Below are 23,952 nucleotides of genomic sequence, written 5' to 3' on the forward strand. Positions count from 1 at the left end.
GAAACACCACGTCCGTTCAGCTCCACCTCTAAATGACTAAAGCTTCCTAAAGCTACACAATTTATTATTCAGCCATAGGCACAACTCCAGGATCCAAACTGACTGGTCAAATCCAGGCCCAGAGCTCAGCTTTACTTACCCAGCACGGGCAGGAGCATCTCAATTTTAATTTTCAGTTGGGTTTAAATTTCACTGCATTCATTTGAGCAACAATGGGACAGTAATCCACCTCAGATGAACTGAATCACTCCCCACTTACACCTCTGAGTTTTAAAAAGCATCGCAACATCCACTGGGATGTGGAGAACTTAACTGCCTTTAAGCATTCATTTCTGCAACTTTTCCACCAGCACAAGACTTTAAAAATAGCATTTTAAAATTGCCATAGATCAAAAATGTCTTTCCACTCACAGTTAGTAGCAATACAGGCATCCAGAGTCTTTGTTACTACCACTGCAAGTTTCATGCTGGAGTGACACAAACAGGAATCAGGCATAAGCTCAAGGAGGACTTTGGATAATGTATCCAATCCTCCAATAGAAACAAAAGATTTCTGCACATCTGCTCAGTGGAAAAAAGAAAAAAATGTGATTTAAGCAACAGAGTCTGCAAATTCTTTTAGCATTTCACCAAGTAAGTCCATCAGAGTTTTTCTGTGCATGTGTCAGTCATTACATTTCTGATAAAACAGAAGCTGGAGATACATTAATCTCAAGAAATGCAGTAACTGCAGATAAAATAGTTCCAGGAAAACATGACCCTGATATGTGCACACAAATGGCAAACATCATGCCTGAGTTCTACCTAAGTCATTGTTTTCAGTCATGTCACAAGGACTTTAATTTAGACACACTTTTAATCAGAACAGCTCCCAGCAGTTTTACTGACCCTATCAAATGTAAGCAGACTGTGGCTATTTGTGGACTTGAGCACAGCACAGTGTAAGTAAAGATGGTGGAGTACAGTGGTCAGAGTAAAAGTGGGAAGAACAGCAAATGACTTTGTAGAGATTGACAAGAAAGAAAAACCCATTTAGCTCTCGAATTAAACTTCCTTTTCTCAAATGCAAAGCTGTGTAAAGCTTGAGCTGCACTTCCAGTTGTTTGCAACTGTGAGACCAAGAAATGAACAGATGGGATGAACTATCTCAGGCTCTGTGCAACTCTCGAGCCACCCTTTGGCATAGGGAAAAACCCCACAGCAAATGTTCTGATTATCTTCTGGAAAAGTAAAAACAAATTACCCCAAATCAAAACACAATGAAATCAACTTCAGCTGAACAGTAAAAATGAAACCAAAGTGTTACCAATTTGGAGAATATCTCTGAACTTCTTCCACAATTTTCAGAGCAACACGTCCCATTCTGGGGTTGTTGACACAGGCACAGAGAGTGCTGCACACTGAGGACCAGAGCTGATAGCAGGGATCAGTGTTTTCAGCTGACAGATTCTTCTCAGATGTGGAGAGAGTTGTTCTGTTAATGAAATGCAAACAAGTCCCAGACAGTCAAGGAAACATAGCTGCTAACCAGCCTACTATTTGCCTGTTTGAATTGCAACCCTGTTCACCTGAACAACTGCAGCAGCAGGCTGATGCAGCCTGTGTCTCTGACATGGGTTTGCCCATTTTCTAAAAGAGAACACACACAAGACTCCAGAGACAAATGCAACTGCAGACAAAATCTTAACAGCAAGTTGAATTTACATACATACATTCCCTTTCCTAAGCACATACCCTCCCCACAAGGAAATACAAAATCATATCAACATATTGGTAAATAACCTTTCTATGTCTCTCTCTTTCTAGACACTCTCAGAAACTATGGGTTTGCATTTGCAAACTCTCTTCTTAGAACTAAACCACGTTCTGCTGTTTAAGGAAATCCCAGTGAGCAATGACCTACTTCGACAATTCAGGTTCGGTTACATGCAAACATTCATCTTTATAAATTCACTTCACCACAACATTGCTTATTGCATATTCCAAATTTTGGACTGCAGATTGGCAAATAGAAAAGGAGTGTTGTTGTAACACAGAAAAAAAAACCAACTTACCATTATTTGACACCAGTACTAAGATGACAGAAACAGACATTCTTTTCAAGTTCACATCAGAATCCTTTTTAATTCAAAATAAAATGAGTTCTTCAAGCAACTCAGAAGTACACAAGACAGTGTACTTGTCAACAGTGTCTGTTGACAAGACACTGAAAACAAGAAGTGAAAACCTCAAGTAAGCTACTCATCATCCTAAATTATTAAGTTTCAGTTGTGGCCAGTATGTGGGGAGCAGAGACAGGGCAGGACTATGAAGTGCCTGAGGGCTTCCCCCTGCAGTGAGTTCTACACCAAGCAGGACCCTGGCAAGCTCTGGAACAATCCAGGAGTCACTGAACACTTGCTGCTGAGGGACAGGGGGAGTGCAGCTGTCTGGTAACTTAAAGATACCCTGTGTGCACAAGTCAGCAAGGCACAGATCAAATCTGGGGATGGAAAGGGCAACTGGGGCACCTTCCCTGCCCTTGCTCCAACTGACAATCTTGTAGTCTCATTTTGTGAGACCAAAAGAAAATGGAGACAAAGCAGGAGCACAAGTAATGACAGGGGGCCATAGCACACTCAGAAATACAAACAGTGTTATTTTTATTGCCATTACTCTCTAGAATAATCCCCAATGTAAATAAAGCTGCTTCCTTTACGATGGAATGAGCACTCGACTTGGCAAGGTTATTTTTAAACATCAAACCACCAATTTCTCCAAAGTATTCGCTCGCTTCACCTACAAGAGGAAAAAAGAACAGAAACTTTTGCTTCTGTTTCTCTGCAAAATGAAAGGCTTCTATGATTTTCCAACATCTCAAGCCTTATGTCCTTTAGACATTTTTACAGTGCCCACCAGTTCCTTGGCATATATGGTGAACATAAATGCCTGCATTGTTTCTAAGGAAAAGCCTTTCTTACTGTTTTGTTGGCAAATGGAATAGACAGTGACCACAGCCTCCTGCTGAGACAGAGGGCAATCCAACTGAGATTTAAGGCATTCCAGCAGTAAGGTCAGATCTGTTTTCATATCTAGGAGCAAACACAAAAAGCTTCATTAAAGTTGTTATCTTTTCTCTCTATTAATCTAGTCAGTATTAGAATAAACCTGTCAAAATGCAGTATGTAGGTGTATTTTAAAAAAGGGGGGGAAGTGAGCCAAAATGGAGCTACATCACTTCTATTCAGCCACCAATAACAAACCTAGAAATATTTCTGTCCATCCTTTGTTATTTGAGCATGAGCTCCTTTGCAGAGTAATAGCTTCCTTTTAATATTTCTGGCCTTTCATTACTAGTAACTCTTAGTAAGTCTGATGTAAACTACTAAATGTTAAATTCACAATTGCAAGGTGCATTAAGTGTAAATAATACAGAGCCATTAAAGTATTCAGAGTGCAAATAAAATTCAGGGTGCAGTTGAAAATCTGTGGAGTAGTAAGGAAAGAGTCCAAGAGCACAAGGCTGCTCCGTGGTACTGAGGTACAGGAGACATAAACCATGCAGCACAGCAGCAGAGCCCTCAGTCAGGTGGGTGGAGACAGAACACAAAATATACTCTGGGCACCTACACACAACCCTGGGTGGGAAAACAGACTTGGAAAATCTGCTTCTTAGTCTTTGGGGTATCATTAAAAGACTTAGATGATAATTATTTCTAACAGTGACAGAAGGTATTGTTAACAGTAAACCCTTACAAGGTCTGAGGGTTCTTAAAGAAGTTAAAATACAATAAAAATGTGGATAAATATTAGCAAATTAAAAACAAAAAAGTGACTTTGTGGTGGTGTGTTTTACTATGTGTGCAGGTTTGACATTGGATTTACCCTTTGCATATCCAATACAGTATCCAAAATGTGGAAACTAGGAAAAAACATGTTCTCCCAACTGCTCACCACCCCACAACAGGCCTATCACAGTCTACTAAAACTTTGTAAAATTGATGCAGATTATAATGACAAATTATATTAGATATCTTACCACACTGATTTATCTGCACCTTTTGAGTGTTCCTTTTTTTTAATCTCTGTTCTTGTTCTACAACAGCAAGGAAAAAGTTTTTTCAGTTCTGTTCAGATTAGCAGTGTTTATAATATATGCAGTAGAAACAACATCATTTTTCTAAAATGCACTTTTCCCAGTTTTCTGCTTTTACTTTGTCATCTCACACACACACGGTTGAATGTATTGTTGTATTGCAGAGTTTTCCTTTGGAAATACAGTCTTTGATAACAGCCCTGCATTTGTAACCACCAGGTGATCATCTTTTGAGAGTGCACATTCTGCAGAAATCAGGTCATTCCATGTTACCCCTGAGGGGCACTGTCAGTAAAGAACATCCCCTGCTCTGTGTCACTGATCACAACAAAGCTGATCCAACTTTCCTTACAAGAGTGGCCACCTTTGCCATCAGCCAACAACTGGCACTAAGACCAAGTCATGTTACTTAGGGGGTGAACACTCTAAAACACTCGGCCTCCTGCTGCTCAAGGAGCCACTAAACCATCAGCATTGTTCTGGCAGCACTGATCAAACCCAGGGCAGTGAGCACAGAGACATGTTCCTTACAGGGAGAACCCACTGAAATTCCCCAAAGACATTGCCACATTCCATGAACCATGCAACCCACCAAACCCCACAGCATTGCTTCTTCACAAACCCCACAGGGCAGCCTCTGAGAGCAGAGCAGCAGAGTGACATTCAGCTTTGGAGGCACAAAGATGCTCCCTCAAACACGCCCCAAGTCCCAAACAGAGAAGGTTGATGCAAGCATCACAGTAACCTCTTACAATTTCTCCAAAAATGACTTAGCTCCAGGTAGAAACTTTAAATCAGTGGCAAATGCAGCTTAAGAATGGATTCATTTTCCTTCTCCAAGTGGAGCAAAGGCTCAAAGCAGAATCCTTGTCATCACTGTGCATCCATCCATTGAAAGCAGCCAGCCCTGCTTTCTCTTGGGAGTTACTGACTGCCCCCATTCCTTTGCTGCTTCCCTTAGAGAGGAGAATTGAGAGAGGTCATCTCCCTGCAGCCTTTCAGAAGTGATAACAGACATGCATTTCATTTCCTGCAAACCCAACCCTGCCACAACAAGGAAAAGCTTGCCAGCCTTCCTCACCTCTTTTTGTCCTACTGCCATCACCCTGCCAGCCTAAGAAAAAACACAACCCACCAAAACAAAAGGAAGCCTGTAAAAATGAGTTCGCTCTGGAGCTAATTGCTTTTCAGAAGAGTTTCATTTAATACATGTTTATACAATTATGCAATATAAGAAGCACAAGGGGTTTAAAACTGGATGTATACAAGGACACATCTTGACCTTTACCTGCATCTTTTTGACTTTTGCAACCTACAGGAGGTACGCAAAATAGTATTTATAAACCGGCCTACCTTAATTAGATTCAAATAGCTCACCTCGGTTGTTGCATCACAGAGCAAGGTGGAAAGACAAACAACTAGATTTGCTTACACAAACAGCTGGCAAATGTTGCATCTAAAACTCTTCTCCATCAGTTATGGAAAACAACCCAGTAACATTGCTTTAAATCTCAGAAACCACTCCTGGAGAAGTGCAGATCTGTCAATGTGTGTGCTCAGCAGCACCAGAGCACATGGCTGGCACGGTCAGTAGACCAGCCAGCCTGGGCAGGACTTATCCTTCGAAACCCAGGGAGCAAAGGCCAGAGGGGAGAAGTGCGGGTTGTTGGCGTCCTGTGGAAACCAAACCCCACAGCAGCAGCTGAGGCCGTGAGGACGCTGCGCTGTGGAACAGGACTTGGGGCTGTCCTGGCCTATTTCAGCTCCCTCGCACCCTCCTCCTCAGATGGGCCGTGAGTGATTTACAGCTCGTTATCAGAGCTCCCCTCTGAAGCCTTAGCAAGCACCCAGATCAGCCCAAATATAAAAGGGAAAGAACATATACATATTTAAAATAAGAGCGGGGTGGGGGGGTGGGGGTTGGAAGGCAACAGTCTAAAGATGAAACAGCAGCCTTCTGTGGGAAGGCTGGGGAGTCCCGAGGGGGGAAATGGGGCACGGCTCGGGTACCTGTGATCCAGTGGTGCGGGTGGCTCCGGGCAGACCCCGAGGCGAGGCGGGTGCCCGCTGCCGAGCGCTGTCCGGCTGAGGGGTGGGAACTGCGGGCTGAGGGGTGGGATCTGCGGGCTGAGGGGTGGGATCTGCGGGCTGAAGGACAGCGGAGGCCCCGCCGGGCTGATCTGGGATCTCGCGGAGCTGAGGGCAGAGCCCGACCCGGCCCCTCAGGAGACGCCGCCCCAGCGCGTCAGGGCACGGCCGCCCTCGGACTCGGGACAGCCCTGAGCCTTCCCCTCAGCCAGGCGGGAAGCGCTTGGAATTGTAGAACCGTCAGGGGTGAAAGAGATCTTGAAGAGCATCCGTTCAACGTCAGCCCAGCTCTGACACTTCAAACACAGACCACTAAACCATTTGCCAGTGTCAGATCCAGAGGTCTCTTTAACACCTCCAGGGATGGCAACTGCACCACCCCTCTGGCCAACCTATTCCCAGGCCTGAACACCTGAGCAGTGCAATTTTTTTTCTAAAGTCTAACCTGAATTTCCTCTCAACGTGAGGCCACTTCCTCTGGCTCTCAGTGCAGGCCCAGCAGAAGAGAGCAGCCCCCCCTCAGTGCACGCTCCTGTCAGGGAGTTGGAGAGAGCGGTGAGGTCCCTCCTGAGCCTCTTCTCCAGACTGAACAAACCCAGCTCCCTCAGCTACTCCTCATGGGACATGTTTTCTAGAGCCTTTGTGAGCCTTGCTGCCCTTCTCTGGACACACTCAGCCCCTCAATGTCCTTTTTCCCGAGGGGCCCAGAGCTGGCACAGCCCTCGAGCTGTGGCCTCAGCAGTGCCCAGCACAGAGGGGCAGGCACTGCCCTGGTCCCGCTGCCCACACTGCTGCTGATCCAGGCCAGGTGCCATTGGCCTCTTGCCCCCTTGGGCACACTCTGGCTCACACTGAGGCGGCTGGTGACCTGCAGGATGTGGCACTTGGCCTTGTGGAACCTCAATGGCCTTGTCCTTGGCCCATTGATCGAGTCTGTCCAAGTCTCACTGCAGAGCCTTCCCGTCCTCCAGCAGATCCACACTCCCACCCAACTGGGCATCTGCAAATTTACTGAGGGTGCTCTCAATCTCCATCTCCAGATCATCAATAAAGAAGTTAACCAGGCAATAAAGAAGTTAACCAGGACCAGCCCCAAAACTGAGCCCTGGAGAACACATTTCAGTGCAGCTCTGTTTGCATACTCTGCAGTTGGAGGCTGCAATGCCCCCACAGCAGAAAGAGCTGCCATCCCTTGGCATTGGCCACACACACAAGTGCAGGAAAAAAGCCTTTTACTCGGTGAATATGGCTGACAGAACTGAGCTTTCAGGCACACACTCCCTTTCCCTAATGACCCTGAACTCAAGAAAAGGTATTTCACCTTCCAGCTCTTTGCACCATTGCATCCTCAGACCATCAGAGCTCCACCAGCCTCTCTCATCCTTTTGCACCTTCTCCCCACTCAAGCTGAGGAGCAGCTTTGATAAGAAAAAATGCAGTTCTGCTGCCAAGGAGGTGAGCCAATTTGCAAATGCAACTTACCCTACCAAAAACAGCTACTGCCTTTTTCTTTCAGAGGTGAGCCATCAGAAGTAATGAAATTGTGTTGCATTTTAAACCAAAGAGGAAAAGAAACGAAAGCACTCACAGAGGATTTGGCAAAGCCAATAGGTGCCAGTGTGGCTTATCCTGTTGGCTGCTCAGTTATTGCAGCCCTTTGCTACTTTACCATATGTCTTGTTTGGAGATTGTGCTCAGATAATTCAGTGATGGGTACAAGAGAAATTTAAAAAATCATAGCTGATTGCAAAATAATACAGCCTAGGAAAATTTGAATAGATTGTGAAGTATTTACATCAGGGTGATGACAGTTACCACACACAGAACAAAAGAAGCACTTTTAATAAAACATTAATTACATCCTTGTTCCTCAAGCCTTACTATCCATTTGTTTGGCTGATGTAGTATTATGTAAAAATCCTGTTCAATACCTTGTATTGTTTATACTTTCCAACACTTCTGATGTGTTTTCTAAAAGCTGTGAGTATTTTTTAGTTTGAAAAAAAAATCTATTAATTTGGTAGCAACATTGCAGTTCTGTGTTTCCTTTTGGTACTCAGCTGAAAAAAATAAAGAAAAAAAAAAGAGCAGAAAAAGTTGCTGAGGTGGACAGTAGATCACAAGGAGCAAAGTTACAGGAGATGAGTACATTACTACAGCCACTGCTTAAGAGCATCTCTCACAAAAAGCAGACTGGCTACACTGTCCCAACTCCATCATTTCAACTCTGCATGACTTGTTTCTTGCTTGGCAAAGCTGATCTGAGCCATTTTTGCCTATTATGAATAACAACTAGTAATACACACTTACAGTTCTCTTGTATTACTGCAACAGCACTAGGTTCCCTTAGAATTTTTTAGGGCAATTGCAGTGCCGTCCCTGAATTTAAACCAGATCAAGATATTATTTGTAGCTTATTCTTGAAGGTAATTTGTAGCAAAAGTAAAAAAAATTATTGCAGATGGTCAGTGACTGGACTGTTATGTGTATGGGATGCACAGGATGATTTAAGTGCTGCTTCATTCTGTGTGACTCCAGGCTTTGAAAAGAGTAATCCCACTTGGCATTTGGTCTCCATTTGGTCTCAGGAATTATGGATCCAGAGTAACTTGTTAGAAGCTTGTGAAAAAATGTCTCTGAAGTTTACAACAGAGCTGAAGTGTACAGAAGGATGAGGATTCAATGAATAATTCAATGAATACTAAGAATAAGTTTGAAAAGCATATCCAGTTATCCTGCTGTCTATGTCCAGTGGCTGTCCCCTGCTACAGTACAGTGCACAATGTCCCCAGGAAAATTGTGAATGTCATCTTTAGACCAATCTATTCACACATTTTTTTTTCTGATCAGAGTTACTTTCTACAAATTACCAAGCTGTTTTGCCTTTTTGAGGCTCTTGGTTTTTCGTGTGAAGTATTTCCATGTATAATACAGGTGGCTCCTGTGTCTTGGTTTGGAAAGACAGGTGTTTGCTAAGGAAGGCAGGAGCCTTTCTTGAAATGGAAAAATGTAAACCCTTTCCTTCTCAATTGCTAAAAATTTGAAATTAAAGGGGGCTCTCAGGTAACAACATGGGAGCAGGAATAACAGTTCTTTATCAGGGAAGTGTCGGCAATGGAGAGAGACGGGGAGACTGACTCAGGGATCAGAATCCGATTTTATTGTGGGATACAAGCACTTATATACTATTTTAGGGAGACTAGTAATGTGTACTACAATGATTAGGTTACAATCATACACAAATTTATATATGAAACAACATCCCTTGCTTGCAGTTGTGGAAAGGGAGCCGGCTGCTGGCCTTGCTGACAGCTTCTGCCAGCCAGACTGGCACGGGCTGAGGCAGGGGCAGCCAGCCTGACAAAAGCATCCATCTGTGTGGATGGGGGGTGCGTTTACGGGAGGAAAGGTGGGGATTTTCCCCACCTGTGGGCAGGTGTAATTCTCTCATGGAGCGGTCAGACCCTCCTCAGGCCTGTGAAACAGTGACAGGCTTTGTGCTTTTTCTTGTTTCCAGGTCTTGTTTTGAATTGACTTCCATGCAATTGTTCTCTCTTTTTCCCAGGAGGATTACACCTGGTGCCCAGACCGGATGGGGAAGCGCCTGCAGCGTCTGTGGAGCACGTCCAGTGCCAGCACTACCCCAGGGGCCACGGTCTGCAGGGACAGCCCCTTTCAGAAGGACGAGGACCTGGTGCGTGATCGGCTCCTCTCCTGGCAGCAGCTCTCCAGAGGTGGGCACCCAGCTCCATAGCTCGGCTGGCAGAAGGGCTCTGGGCAGGCGGCAGTGGGCACACGGGCATCCCGCTCTTGCAGCTGCTGAGGAGTTGCTGTGCCGTGATTAAGCAGAGGAGGTGGAACGGTGCCTGCCACGTTGCCCTTCTCTAAAAACAGAGACTAGGACTGGAGGTTTGGGCTCTAAGCACAGCCAGCAGCCTGGCCCAGGCACAGGCCACGGCGGGACAGGGGGACAGGAGCCTGCTGCGACTGACCGTGGCTCTCTGGTTTCTCTCCTCAGGCTGCCAGCACCTCATGCCATGGGAACGGCACCGCTCGGCCTGCCAGGCTCGGGGGGCTGGAGGGCAGCCCGTGTTCATTTGCTGTCAAAGATAAATTATTTTGGGTTTTTTTTTGTTATCGTCGTCATCGGAGCATTTCTTTCATCCTTTTCCAAGCTTTTGGCCTGTTGTGATAAATGGATATGATTTGTGCTAACAAAATCTGGTGGTTTATACCAGCTGGACTCTATTGTGTTCTATACCATGTTTTATTTCCTGCATAGGTAAAATAACATGTATCAAATTTGATCAAAAAGAGAAATGAGGGAGTGTGAAAACATGGATTTGTGGGATGTAGAAGATACCAAAATTCAGTCTTTAATAAAAAGCATGAGTTAATATTATCCAAAGAGAAGATGGGGGAAATTGTGATAAATGGATGTGGTTTGTGCTAACAAAATTGTAATTATATCAATATTTTGGGAAGAAAATTGGAAAGGTATATGTGATTCATAGTATGAAGCAGATGGGTTTCTTTGTAGATGATACATGTGGGAAACAGGATACAGGAGATTGGAATTGGCCTTGATGAACAAAAGTTAGGAAGACTCCCAAGTCAGAATTGGCATCAAGACGAAGTTAAGACAACTCCCAGGACAGGATCGGCCATGACATGAATAACGTTGGGACAATTCCAGACAGGGAGTCTAAAAGAGTGTTCTTTTCTATAAAATAAAAAGGCTTAATTGGAGCATAGTGCTTACTTACACAACACAGGACTTGGGGCACATGCACAGCCTGTCAGGTTGTTCAGAGGACAGTGAGGAAGACTGTTGGCCTTCCTCCAAGGAGAGCCCCAGAGAGCCAGAAGCCCCCTTAGCCACAGCGGGAGCATGTGCTGTGAGTGTGGTGATGTAGATTTCAAGAAGCAGAAACAGGAGGAGATTTACAGGAAAACATTGATGAATATGTATTAGCCCACAGTACATAAGTTGTATTTGGATCCTTTTGCCTTTTGCACATCAGGCAGGGTGGGAAGCCCTCCCCATACCCTGAGCAGTTTTGGTTATGCTTTATCCAAACCACTGCCAAATTTCTTTTTGTAACTACTGGAATCTATTTGATTGTATTGTTTTATCTCAGTTAAAACTGCTGCTAAATTTTAAGTTTGTGGTTTATTAAATTAGACATATGGGACCCCATATATAACATCAAGAATATGACTTAATAGTTTACAAAACCAAAATGAATATCATTCAGCTAAATTAACAAGGAATAGGAAAGCATTTGAGACTTAATCACAAAGGATAAAATAACAGAAATGATGATACTTGATTAAATGAATACGTTTTAACCTAATGAGTTAGTATTTTAGTCTCCTCTGGCTTTTGATCTTCCCCCCAGAAGGGGAGCAGTTCTTTGAACTCCTCTTCACAAGGGGCACAGTCTTTAGGGTTTGGTCTCGGCTTTGGCAGGGGGTGTTGTTTTTTGGATGATGATGACTGCCAAAAAGCCCCCTTAAATCCCCCCCAAAACCCCTAAACCCCCCCCACCAAACCTCCCCCCAACCCCCTCAGGATGAATTTTTCATTCATTTCAGGTAATTTTGGATGGATTTGGGGGATTTTGGTACTTTGTGGATGCTGAAGTGGGCATAGGATTCAAATCCACTCAAAATGCCAACCTAAAATCCCTCCAAATCTACCCCAAAACCCCTCAGGATGGATTTGGAGGTAATTTTGGGTGAATTTCAGGTAATTTTGGGTCAATTCTGGGTGGATTTGGGGTGGTTTTGGTACCTCCTGGACACAAAATTTGGTGTAGGATTCAAACCCAGACAAAATCCCCCCAAATCTCAAAACCCCACAAATTTTCCCCCCAACCGCCTGGTTGTTGGGTCGACTTTTTGTGGATTTTGGGTTAATTTGGAGGAAATTTTGGGTGGTTTTAGTACCTTGTGGATGCCCAAGCGGGTGAAGGATTCAAACCCAGCCAAAATCTTCCCAAATCCCCTCAAAACTCCCCTCAAATTTCCCCCAGAGCCCCTCAGGATGGGTTCTGAGGTAATTTTGGGTGGATTTGGGGTAATTTTGGTTCCTTTTGTGAAGTGGCGAGGGCCCCGGGTGCAGGGCTTGGAGCGGGGCTGAGCAGCGGGGCAGGAAGGGGGGGAAGGAGGGAGGTGTGAACCCCCCCTGAGGATCCCCTGATGGGGACACCCCTAAAAAGTTCTGTGCCAGGATTGAGAAAAAAACGGGACCTTTGGTTTTTTCAGTCTTCAGGCTGTTGTTTATTTTTCTCTTACCAAAAGTTCAGCACCCCATCTGCACACCAGACTTAGCATACAAAGAGAAGGCACCAAAAGTCACAGGACACACAGGTTCAAGGTCTTTTAAAATCATTTTGCCTAATTAACTCTTAGAACGCATTTTATTTTTACCTTTCTACCAGTAACTAATTCTTTGTCTGCCACTCAGCATCTGCATTGCAGCTCTTTCCAACCAATCACCCTGTGCTCCCAACACAACAGAAAATGGAGGAGATGAAGAACGAGAAGGAGATCAGGCAACGCCCAAAATCCTCTGTCTTGTCTTCTATCCACCCTCATACTGAAAACCCCAAAGCTCTCTTTCACCCTGTGATAAACTACACTAATCTCTATTTCACACACTCGTAGATTCCAATTCATCCCAAAGTCTTGGAAGCTTTCTCCATGGACAAAAGTTAAAAGCAGTGATCTCTTGGGGATCAGGACTTCTCAGGACAGGCAGGGAGACATTCCCTGTGCCCTGGGTTCCAACAGCAGGGGGGAAGGGGAGGTTGGGGACAGGAAAAGAAGGACTTGGGCAGGAAAAAGGGGAACCTTAAACAGCGTGGTAAGCGCCATTTCTAGAGGGAGGGCCCGGGACGGCGCGGCCGTCACCTTCCCGGGTAGGTGTGGATACACAATCCAGGTCAGATTTCCCATGGATCCATCTGGGAAACATTAGGGAGCTGGAGATGAAGAATTCTGAACAACCTCGCAGGTGGTGTTTGTGACAATTGTTTTCCTCATGGATTTTTACCCCAAGGGGTTTTCTTAATTAGCCAATTGTGTGAAATGTAAAATAACCAATCAGGTCCACCGAAATCAGGACTGAGTATAAAAAAATGCGTCTCCTAATAAAGATGATTTTTGGCTTTCTGAAGATGCATGGAGTGTGTCACTCATTTATCCATGTCATTTCTGACTCAGCAGTGACAGGCAGGAAAGGGGAACATGGAAAGATGGGGGGGAGGAGGACACAGAACGGAGAGAGGACAGCAGCGCTCCCGTGTCACCTCTGGATGGATTCTGTCCCTTGTTCTGCCCTCAGGAAAAGAGAGACAGGGTGGCACAGAGTGTTGGGAAGGATGAAAGTTCGACAAGAAACTTTAACAGATATGTGTGCATGACAGAAAGATTTGTGAATGCAGAATCTGAAGAAGGAATAGAAATGAAAGCAAGTTTTGATATAGAAGAAAAGAAGTGCTGGGCCAGTCTTACTGGGTAACTAAGGCAAAGGGTGTGCTACTTACAAGGGGTTTTTATGGCTTAGAGCAAAGGATAAACCCACCTCAAACAAGAAGATGTTTTTACCAAGCAAAAAGATTCCATAGGCAAACAAGACTGTCAATACTGCAAATAGAAAAAAGGTCTCAGAATTTTCCATTGCAAGAAAACTGAAAAATAACTTCTAGCTTAAACTGTAAGGTACTAACTTTTAGTGACTGGAGAATAGTAATATGAATATGGTAATTACAGGAGTTATGATAGGCTATAGATAAAAGTAAAGGTAATGACTGGTTCTACTGTATTAAGATGCTCAGCAAAGCAGAGTATTTAATGCACTATAACCAAAGCTAAAGGGTCCCCAGGCTTGTCTGCAGCTGGAGCTGACAGCTGGAGGCACAGGCTCTGTCACCAGACCCTGGACTGCTGTAACATCTTGGATACAATAAACTGCATTTTGGAGAGCTGCCTGGAGCCCCTCATCTCTCATTCAGGCTCTTACAGGAAAGGGACACAGGGTGATGGAGAGATGGCAGCAACCCCGTGCCATGCTGGCAGTTTTCACTCCTTGCTGCACACTTGGGAACAAAAGGGTAAGGAAAGATATGGGCAATGTTATGGATACATCTTCTAATAGTGGCTTTTAGCAAATATTAAAATGGATTTTATATCTGCGATGTTAAAGCAACTTTGTTGTAAAGATACAGCTTTTATTTCTGTTGTTAATTAAGCTTCATGAAATAGCTGCTTGTGTTAAAATTCCTGCTGGGATGGGATAACATCCAATGCACACAGGATGAGGACACCTGCACAGATCTGCCAACTATCAGCACTCCCTGTCTGAAGGCAGAGTGGACCAAGGCCCAAAAACTGGAGGTGATAAAGAGAAGGAGCCAAAACCACAGCCAAGAAACACACATGCTCTGAAAAGGCAGACCCAAGGAGGGGCCATGTAAAATCATTCCTGGAATATGTGAAGTAGTTTATGGATATGCATGAGGGTCTATGAATATGCAACAGGCTGATGTAAGGGAAAAGGTATTTCAGGGGGATCCCCGAAGGGAACAGGGTGCTCCTGGCTGAGTGCCAAGATGCACCAGGCCATAATAACCATTGCTCCATGGTCCTGGTCTCCCATTGTCCTTTATTAAACTTTTTACATTTTCACAGGAGAGTGAATGTGGTTTTCACATTTAGGAACGATTTCAGTTTTTTCGTTTTTTTAAAGGAGGGAGTTTTGAAGAGCTGCAAGTGGCTAATCTGCCTGCAACAAGGACCATTCCACGGGCTCTTGTCACCTTTCCTGACACGTCTTCTGCAGCTCATGGAGGGTGAAGCCCTGGAGGCTCCTTAGGGGTGGTTATGGACAATTGCAGGCAGCACCTCGATGCCCTGGATCAGCGGTGCCCCCTCCTGGGAACCCCCACGTTTTCCAGTTTCTGTGAAGCTGCCTGTGAAAAACACGTTCACTCTCCTGTAAATTAATGGCCCATTAACAGCAGATATCTCCTGGAGGGAGGAATGGTTGTGGAAGAGATAAACTGCCCAATGCACAGAAGATAACTGCCCCACCTCTGACAGATGGCAAACACAACACACACTTATCTTGCAATCCAGGACCTGTCCTCACTGGCTGCCCCCATTCTGCAGAGTTCATGGTGCCCAGGGAGGCTGCAGCTGCCGGTGCCGGAAACAAACAAGACAGGTCTTGGTTTCAGAGATCTCCAGAATCCATTTCTGACCCCAAAAAACAGGGCAAAGGCAGGGCCATGGGGTTTTTATAGGGTACGCCAGGGGTGGAGTTTGGGTTTGGGCCAGGGGAGGAGTTGTTAGCAACACAAGAAGGGTTAGATCAAATTCCTGCCTTTTAGCAACAGGTGCACTCCACACAGAATGTGTCCCCAAATCCTAAATTCCTCCTCAAACATCTGAGAAATGGTGGGACTTTAGATATCTTTGATCAATTTCATTTATTTAACCATGCTTATGGTGGTTTTAAGGGATGAAGATGGGGCACAAGAAAATCATTGCCAGACCAAAAGGAGAAGCAGCCAGGTGTGTTCCCAACATGGATCACAGGAATGTGGGGGACCAGGGCTCTGCCCAATGTGGCTCCTCCAGTGGGGGATGGAGCTGGAGCAGCACACAAAGCTCTTCCTGCATTCGGGGCACTCGCAGGGCTTCCCTTACCGGTGCCTCCGTTGGTGTCGGGTCAAGTTAGAGCTCCAGCTGAAGCTCTTCCCACACTGGGGACACTCGTAGGGCCTCTCCCCAGTGTGGATGCGCCGGTGGGTGATGAGGGTGGAGTTGTGCTTGAATCCCTTCCCGCAGTCAGGGCACTGGAAGGGCCTCTCCTCTCTGTGAATCTGATAGTGCAGGAGGAGATGGGAGTTGCTCCGAAACCTCTTCCCACACTTAGAACACTCGTAGGGCCTCTCCCCAGTGTGGATCTTTTGGTGGAGGATCAGGTTGGAATGCCGGCTGAAGCTCTTCCCACACTCCCCACACTCATGGGGCCTCTCCCCTGTGTGGGTTCTCCGGTGACTGATCAGGTTGGAGCTCCGGCTGAAGCTCTTCCCACATTCCCCACACTCGTGGGGCCTCTCCCCAGTGTGGATGCGTCGGTGCGTGACAAGATGGGCATTTCGCCTGAAGCCCTGCCCGCAGTCGGGGCAGCGGAAGGGCCTCTCCTCTGTGTGAGTGTGATGGTGCTTGAGGAGATTGGAGCTGGTCTGAAACCTCTTCCTGCACTGATCACACTCGTAGGGCCGTTCCCCAGTGTGGGTCCTCTGGTGCAGGATCAGGTGGGAGCTCCTCCTGAAGCTCTTCCCACACTCCCCACACTCGTAGGGCCGTTCCCCAGTGTGGGTCCTCTGGTGCAGGATCAGGTGGGAGCTCCTCCTGAAGCTCTTCCCACACTCCCCACACGTGTGGGGCTTCTCCCCACCATGGAGCTGCTCATGGAGCACCAGCTCTGAGCTCTGGCTCCATCTCTGGCCGCCTTCCCGGCCCAGGCTGGCTCTTTCCCCCTCAGATCCCCGCCATCTGCGTTTGCAGCCCCTCCTCGTGCGGGATCTCCGGGGCTTTTCCTCCCCGTTGGGTTCCTGCGCCGTGGAGCCGCTCAAAACGGCCTCTTCCACCAGGTTCTGCCCCGGGGATTTGTCCTCCCTGCTCTCCATGCTCGGCTCCTGCTCTGGAGGAAGAGGGATAAAAACAGGATGGGATTTGCCTCCGTGGCACAGGCAAGGGGAAGGAGATCCCCCCAGGGCTGTCCTGCAGCTGGGGGCCGTGCTGGGCTGGGAGATGGAGCAGGACAGAGGGGGAAAGGGGCACTGACTTCCTCCTCACCTGCCTCAGTGTCCCAGGGCACCTTCCTCTTCCTCACTGCCTCCCAGGGGCTGGCAATGGGAAATCCTGGTTTGGGTAAAACAATGGATGACCACGTGGATTTTGAAGGTCCCTCTGCCCAAGTCCATCTCTATAAGTCACAGGCCACCTGGGCTCCATAAAAACCTCCCAAACACCAAAATTCAGCCCTGAAAAAGCCTCCAAAGAGTTCCCTGTCCCTGGTCCCTCTGGTGTTCGGGGTTCCCCCCTGTCCCAGCTGCTGGGGGTCACACTTGGATTGGGGGTCCCCCTTCTCCTCGGTGCCTGCCCTCCCCAGGCTGCTGGCAGTTCCAGCGATCCCTAAAGCTCCCCCCTCTTCACTCTCACTATTTTGGGATGCCAGGGCTGTTTGGGCTCCTGGGTCCTTTCTCCCCTCACTCTCTGCTCTGGGCTGCAGGGGCTCCAAGGAGTCCCCCCTGCCCCTCTCCAGCTCTTGAGGGTCCCGCCAATGGCGGCGCTCCCCCCTCTCTGGGCTCCCCACTTTGGGCTCCTGGGGGACACAGGGCTCTGCTCCTCCAGGCTGCCTCTGCCGGCAGCCACCACCGGCACCTCCCGATGTCCCCCCAAGGGGCCTTTTCCACTAAGCCTTGGACTTCTTAATTCTCCAAACATCCCCCCAAAAAACCCAACCCAGGGATCCCCCCGGGATATCTGGGCCGAGCTCCCCCTCCCCGCTCACCTGCGCGATGGGGGGGGGGCGATGATCCCACAGGTGGGGGCTGCGAATTCAGGTAGGGCTCGAGCACATGGTTCCGTCTGCCCAGCCTTGATCCGCCTTTGTCCCTCCTCTTCCTCCCGCTCCTCCCCTTCCATCCCCACTCCTTGTCCTCCTCTGCAGTCTTATCTCCACCTCCTTCTCCTCTTCCATCCCTCCCCTTCTATCCCTACTCCTCGCCCTCCCTAACCCCACCTCCTTTCCCTGCTTCTATCGCTGCTCTCTCTCCGCCTTCATCCCTCCTCTTCCATCTCCCCCCCCTCCTCCCCCTCCCTAACCCCACCTCCTTCTCCCCCTCCATCCCTCCCCTTCCCTCCCTCCTCCTCCTCCCCCAGCAGCAGCGACACCCTCGGTGCCCCGTTCCCGCAGAAGGAGCGGGGATGGAGCCGGGACAGGTCGGGATGGGCAGCGCGGGGCTCTCGGCTGCTCCCAGCCGCTGCGGGCGGGGGGAACCCGGCCCGGGCCAAAGGAGAGGCAAACTGGGAAAACTGGGGGCTGCACATCCAAACTGGGCCTTGCTGGGGACCCTGCCTGGGCACTGCCAGCCCTTGGGGCTCCTCTCGGCACCTCCGGGAGGGAGGAACGCACACAGGGCTGGGGGATCCCAGCAGTGGCAGCGCTGCCAGGGACTGGGCTGGACTGGGATGGTACTGGGAGTGACTGGGGCTGTACTGGGTTTGTATGGACATCATACTGGGAGTGACTGGGACTGTACTGGGTTTGTACTGACATCATACTGGAATCGTACTGGGAGTGACTGGGACTGTACTGGGTTTGTACTGACATCGTACTGGGATCATAGTAGGATCATACTGGGACTGTACTGGGTTTGTGCTGACATTATACTGGGATCATACTGGGAGTGACTGGGACTGTATTGGGTTTGTGCTGACATTATACTGGGATCATACTGGGAGTGACTGGGACTGTGCTGGGTTTGTACTGATATAATACTGGGATCAGACTGCCAGGGCAGACTGTGATCACACTGATGGAGACTGGGATCACACTGGGAGTGAGCAGGAGCCTGTGGGGAGCAAATGAGACCATGTTGGGGCAAATGGGATGTACTGGGAGAAACTGGGATGGTGCTGAGGGTGACTGGGAGCAGCTGTGAGGAACTGGGATCATGCTAGGAGCAACTGGGAGTGACTGGGAGTGACTGGGTGCATGCTGGGGGCCATTGGAAACTGCTGGGCTTATTCTGGGATGAACTGGGATCATACTGGCAGTGAGTCCCACTAAACTGAGGGTGACTGGGAGTGCTTGGGAGCAAATGGGATCATACTGGGGATACTGGGAGTGACTGGGAACATGCTGGAGGGAACTGGGGAACACTGGGAGATACTGGGAGTGACTGGAACAAAAGTGAGGGTGAAAGAGAGCAGCTGCAACCATGTGGAGCACAGCTGGTTCATACCAGTGGGCTGGGGGAGTTTGTTGGGAGTTTAGGGCAATTATTGGGGTTTTTGGAGAGAATCACTGAGTTTGGGGGGTGTTGGGGATTTTGGGGGGTTTGTGGATTTTGGTAGGTTTGGATTTTGGGGGATTCTATCAGCCTTTTTTGTTAGGATTTTGGGAGGTTTTTGTGGGGTTTTTTGGGTGTTGCCAAGATTTCTTTGGGTCTCGGGGTGGATTTTGTGGGACTTTTTATGGTTTTGCGGACATTTTTGAAGGGATTTGTGGGGTTTAATGAGGATTTTGGGGATTTGTTGAAATTTCAATGGATTTTGTGGGCGTTTATCGGGATTCTAGGGTGTTCTAACAGGACTTTGTGAGAGTTAATTGGGATGTCGTGGGTTTTATAGGGACTTTTGGGGATTTTAAGGAGATTTTGGTGCCTCTCAGCCCTTCCCCACAGCTGGGGATAACTGCAAAGCCCCCCCAAAATTCCACTAAAAACCTCCAAAATCCCCAAAAAATCCCCAAAAAACCCTCTGAACACCCGCAAATCCCACAAAATACCAGTGGAACCCACCAAAATTTAAAAACACTCTTGAAAATTTCAATAAATCCCCCCCAAGAAACCCTCCACAACTACAATAAAATCCCCCAAAATCCAAAACCCCACAAATCCACAAAACCCCCCCAAATCACATAACACCTCCCCCAAAACCCAGTAATTCTCCCCAAAAACCCCCACCAAATCCCCAAAACCCCTCCTAAAATCCCCCAAAAAGCCCCCAAAATCCCCCCAGACTCACTGGGGCCGTCCTGGATCAGGGGGCACCGGCCGGTGGAACAGGAGCCACTTCAGGGGGCCCTCGGAGCTTTCTGGGGAGGGGGCACCATGGGAGACCCCCCAAAAACCTGATGGGGGAATCCCTGCTGTGCCCCCTCCCCCTGAAACCCCCAGACCCCGGTTCAGGGTGGGTCTGGGACCCCCCCGGGACCCCCAAATCTCCCCCAGGTCCCCCACAGTCCCCCAAGGTTGGCCCAGGACCACTCCAGACCCAAAACCACTCCCCAAGACCCCCAAAACCTCCCCAGGACCCTCAGACTCCCCCCAGTTTTCCCCAAAATTCACCCCAGACCCACCTGAGACCCCCCAAAATGCATCAGACTGTCCCAAATCCCCCTCAAGCCCATTAATCCCCCCAGACTCCCCCAAATTCCCCCCAGACCTACCTCAAAACCTTCCAGATCCCCTCACAACACCCCAGTTCCTCTCAAAATACCCTCAGACCCTCCCAATTCCCCTCAGATCTCCCTAAACCCACCTGAGAACGCTCCAGACCATCTCAAGCTTCCCCCAAAGCTCCCTAAAGCCCCCTCAGACCCACCAAAGCCCCCTCACACGCCTTCGTTCCCCCCAAACCCACCGCACACCCCCCTATTTCCAGTCAATGCCCCCAACAATCCCCCCTTTCCCCTCAGACCCGCCCCAAACCCCCCCCCAGTTTCCCCCCGACCCCACCTCAGCTTCTCCTCTGCTGCTTTCGCCTCACAATCACCCGCCTCCGCCTCGTGGGCGGGCTCCCAGCCAATAGCGACGCGCCCCAACCCGATTCAACCAATGACCACGCTGCATGTCCCAAAAAACCAATCACGGCGTGGTTCCTCTCAGTAACGCCCGCCTTCCCTGCGCGGCTCCGGCCAATCAGAGGCGAGCCGGAAGTGGCGCCCCGTTCCCCGCCGCAAGCGGGACCCGCCGGGCTGGGGACAGGTGCGGGAGGGTCCTGGGGGGTCTGGTGGGGCTTTGGGAAGGGGTCCAGGGCTTTGGGTGGGTCTGGGGAGGGTCCTGGGGCATTGTGGGGGGACCTGGGGGTGCGGATGGGTCCTAAGAGGGGTCTCGAGGGGGGATGGGGGGGGGTCTGGGGGGATTTTGGGGAGGGGTCGTAGGAAGGTCTTGGGAGGGTCATGGGGGGTTGGGATGGTCCTGGGGGAGTTTGGGGAGGGCTCTGGGGGGGGTCCTGAGGGTGTCCTGGGAGGGTTTTGGAGGTTTTAGGGAGGGGCTTTGGGGAGTCTGGAAGGGTCTGGGGAGAGGTCCTGGGGGGATCTGGGGAGGGGCTGGGGGAGCCTGAGTTGGGTTTGGGGAGGGGTCTGGAGGGTCCTGGGTGGGGTCTTGGGAAGGGTCTGGGGGGGTCTCAGGGGACATCTTGGGCTGGGCTCGATTGGGGTCTGGGGGCTCTCAGGGGGTCCTGGGCCAACCTTGGGGGGCTCTGGGGGGTTTGGGGTTCCTGGAGGGGTCCTGGGCGAGATTTGGGGGTCCCGGGGGTCCCAGACCCACCCTGAACCGGGGTCGGGGGGTTTCAGGGGGAGGGGTCACAGCAGGGGTTCCCCCTTCAGGTTTTTGGGAGATCTCCCATGGTGCCCCCTCCCCAAAAAGCTCCAAGGGCCCCCTGAAGTGGCTCCTGTTCCACCGGCCGGTGCTCCCTGATCCAGGACGGCCCCAGTGAGTCTGGGGGGATTTTGGGGGCTTTTTGGGGGATTTTGGGAGGGTTTTGGGGATTTGGGGGTGGCTTTTTTGGGCTTTGGGGAATTTTATTGGGAGTTTATCGGGAATTATTGGGGTTTTTGGAGACAATTACTGAGTTTTGGGGGTGTTGTGGATTTGGGGGGTTTTGGAATTTGGGGGATTTTATTGGGGTTTTGTGGGGGGTTGGTTGTTTTGGGGCATTTATTGAAGTTTTTGGGAGTATTTTTTAATTTGAGTGGGTTTCACTGGTATTTTGTGGGATTCTCTGGGGTTTTGGAAGATCTTATTGTAATTTTGGGGGGATTTTGGGGGACCTTGGGTGGTCTGAGGGGGCTTTGGGGTTGTCCCCAGTTGTGGGGAAGGGCTGAGAGGCACTAAAATCTCCTTCAAAGCCCAGAAAATCCCAATAAAACCCACAAAATCCCAATTAAATCTCACAGAATCACATTAGAACACCCTAGAATCCCAATCGAAGCCCACAAAATCTATTGAAATCCCAACAACCCCCCCAAAAATCCCAATTAAACCCCACCAATCCTCCCAAAAATATGCCCAAAACAACAAAAAGTCCTACAAAATCCCCCCAAGACCCAAAGAAATCTTGGCAGCATCCAAAAAAACCCCACAAACCCCCCGCAAATCCCACCAAAGAACAAAAAAAAATTCCTCAAAATTCCTGGACCTGCAAAGAATCCTAATAATGCTCCCAAAAATCCAATAAAATTCCCCAAATGCCCCAATAAAACCCCCAAAATTCTGGAGACTGTCACTGTCCTGGTTCAGGGCAAGTTTGGGAGAGAACCCCCCAAAGGGCTCCTCTAGGAAAGCAGATTCAGTCGCCCCTCCCCCAACCGGTCCGGGAGAAAATACCTCCTTGGAGAAAAGTGGAAAAACCTGTTCATTAAACAATAAAACTTAAACAATATTAAACAATGAAACTCTTACTGCTCCAAAAGAGATGACAAACTCACCAAGTCCCCCCTGGGTTGCAGTTCAGCTCACTCAGTCTCTGCTCAGCCCCTCCGGTGCTGGAAATGCCGCGGCCCAGGCCCGGCCTGGGGGCCACAGGTGGAGCTGCCGGTGCTCTGCTGGTGTTCAGTCCAGAGCAGGTTTGAACAGGGCCAAAGAAAAGGGAAAAACCACAGTCTAGAGAACTTCTTTGCCTCACCTAGCTAAACTAACTAAAAGCAAAGGAGAGCTCTGTCCCGCTGTCTGTCTGCAGACAACACAGTCCAGGAGCAGGAATGTGGAGGAGTGAGTTGTGTCTGAAAACAAACTGCTGCTGCTTCTCTCTCTCCTTCACTCTCTGGAACAAGTCTTAAAGGTGCAAAACTTATTATTCAGCACAAACAGAACAAGACGACTGGGGATAAAAGCATCATATAGTCAATCTATAACACTGCTACACTCAGGGAGAACAGAGCAAGTTCTGTGAGGCAAAGTGGTGAGTGGAGAGTGAGGAGAGGTGGTCTGTCATTCTGACCTGTTCAGAGTTTCTCTGGGATTTAACCTTTCTCAGGTGGAGGGTCATCACCTTCCAACCTTTCCCTTAAAAAGTGACCAGGTGCTGCTGAGAGCAGATGGATCCACCACAGCCCAGCTCCACATTTGTAGCCAAGGACTCACGTTGCTCATTCCACCAACCCAGCAGCATTTTCAGGGTCACAACACCTCTGCCTTTCCCTGTCAATCTTATAACTCAGAGATGCCCTAGGACAGATTTGTACCCTGGACTGAAGTTCCCAGCTTGGACTGAAATCTCAGGGAGACTTCCAAGTGTTCCTATGATGGCATTGGATGAAGGGAGATGCAGCTCCTTCCCTGGCTGCACTGACAGCATTGCCCAGAGCCAGGCACTGGGGACAGCATCACCCTGAGCCAGCTGTGCCCCCTGCCAGAGCCCCCAGGGCCGGGCAGCTGCTCCCAGCCCTGTGCTCTGCAGAGGGAACTGGGCCTGGGGCTGCAGAGCTGCCCCACGGCTCTGCTGCAGCTCTGCCTGCACAGGAGGGGCTGCACGCCTTGGAGCCCCGGCCCTGAGGGCAGGGGCTTGGCTGGGGGCACAGGAGGGAGGGGGCTTTTTCAGAGGGAGGGGCTGAACTGGAGGAGATCCTGTGGACATCTCTGATCTCTCCCTGCGACAGCATTTCTGAGTTTGGTTTTCCCTCATTGCCTGATCTTCTGTCTTCCTGGAGATTTTCCTCCTGCAGGTGTTTCCCTGTGCCTGATCTCTTGTGCCAGCAC

At 49.0% G+C, this 23,952-nt stretch overlaps 1 protein-coding gene across 1 annotated transcript; it reads right to left on the bottom strand.

The window, feature by feature from the left end:
* Positions 1 to 15,396: 15,396 nt before the first annotated feature.
* LOC132334748 (zinc finger protein 239-like) lies at positions 15,397 to 16,880 on the bottom strand. Its single transcript, XM_059860848.1, has one exon. The coding sequence runs from the start codon at positions 16,867 to 16,869 to the stop codon at positions 15,877 to 15,879; it is 993 nt and encodes a 330-aa protein (XP_059716831.1). The 5' UTR covers positions 16,870 to 16,880; the 3' UTR covers positions 15,397 to 15,876.
* Between the last annotated feature and the right edge of the window lie 7,072 nt (positions 16,881 to 23,952).

This window comes from Haemorhous mexicanus, chromosome 16 (genome assembly GCF_027477595.1).
Source record: "Haemorhous mexicanus isolate bHaeMex1 chromosome 16, bHaeMex1.pri, whole genome shotgun sequence".
Taxonomy (NCBI): Eukaryota; Metazoa; Chordata; class Aves; order Passeriformes; family Fringillidae; genus Haemorhous; species Haemorhous mexicanus.

Coding starts and splice junctions, on each gene's coding strand:
- LOC132334748 (XM_059860848.1), bottom strand. CDS start 16,869: ATGGAGAGCAGGGAGGACAAATCCCCGGGGCAGAACCTGGTGGAAGAG.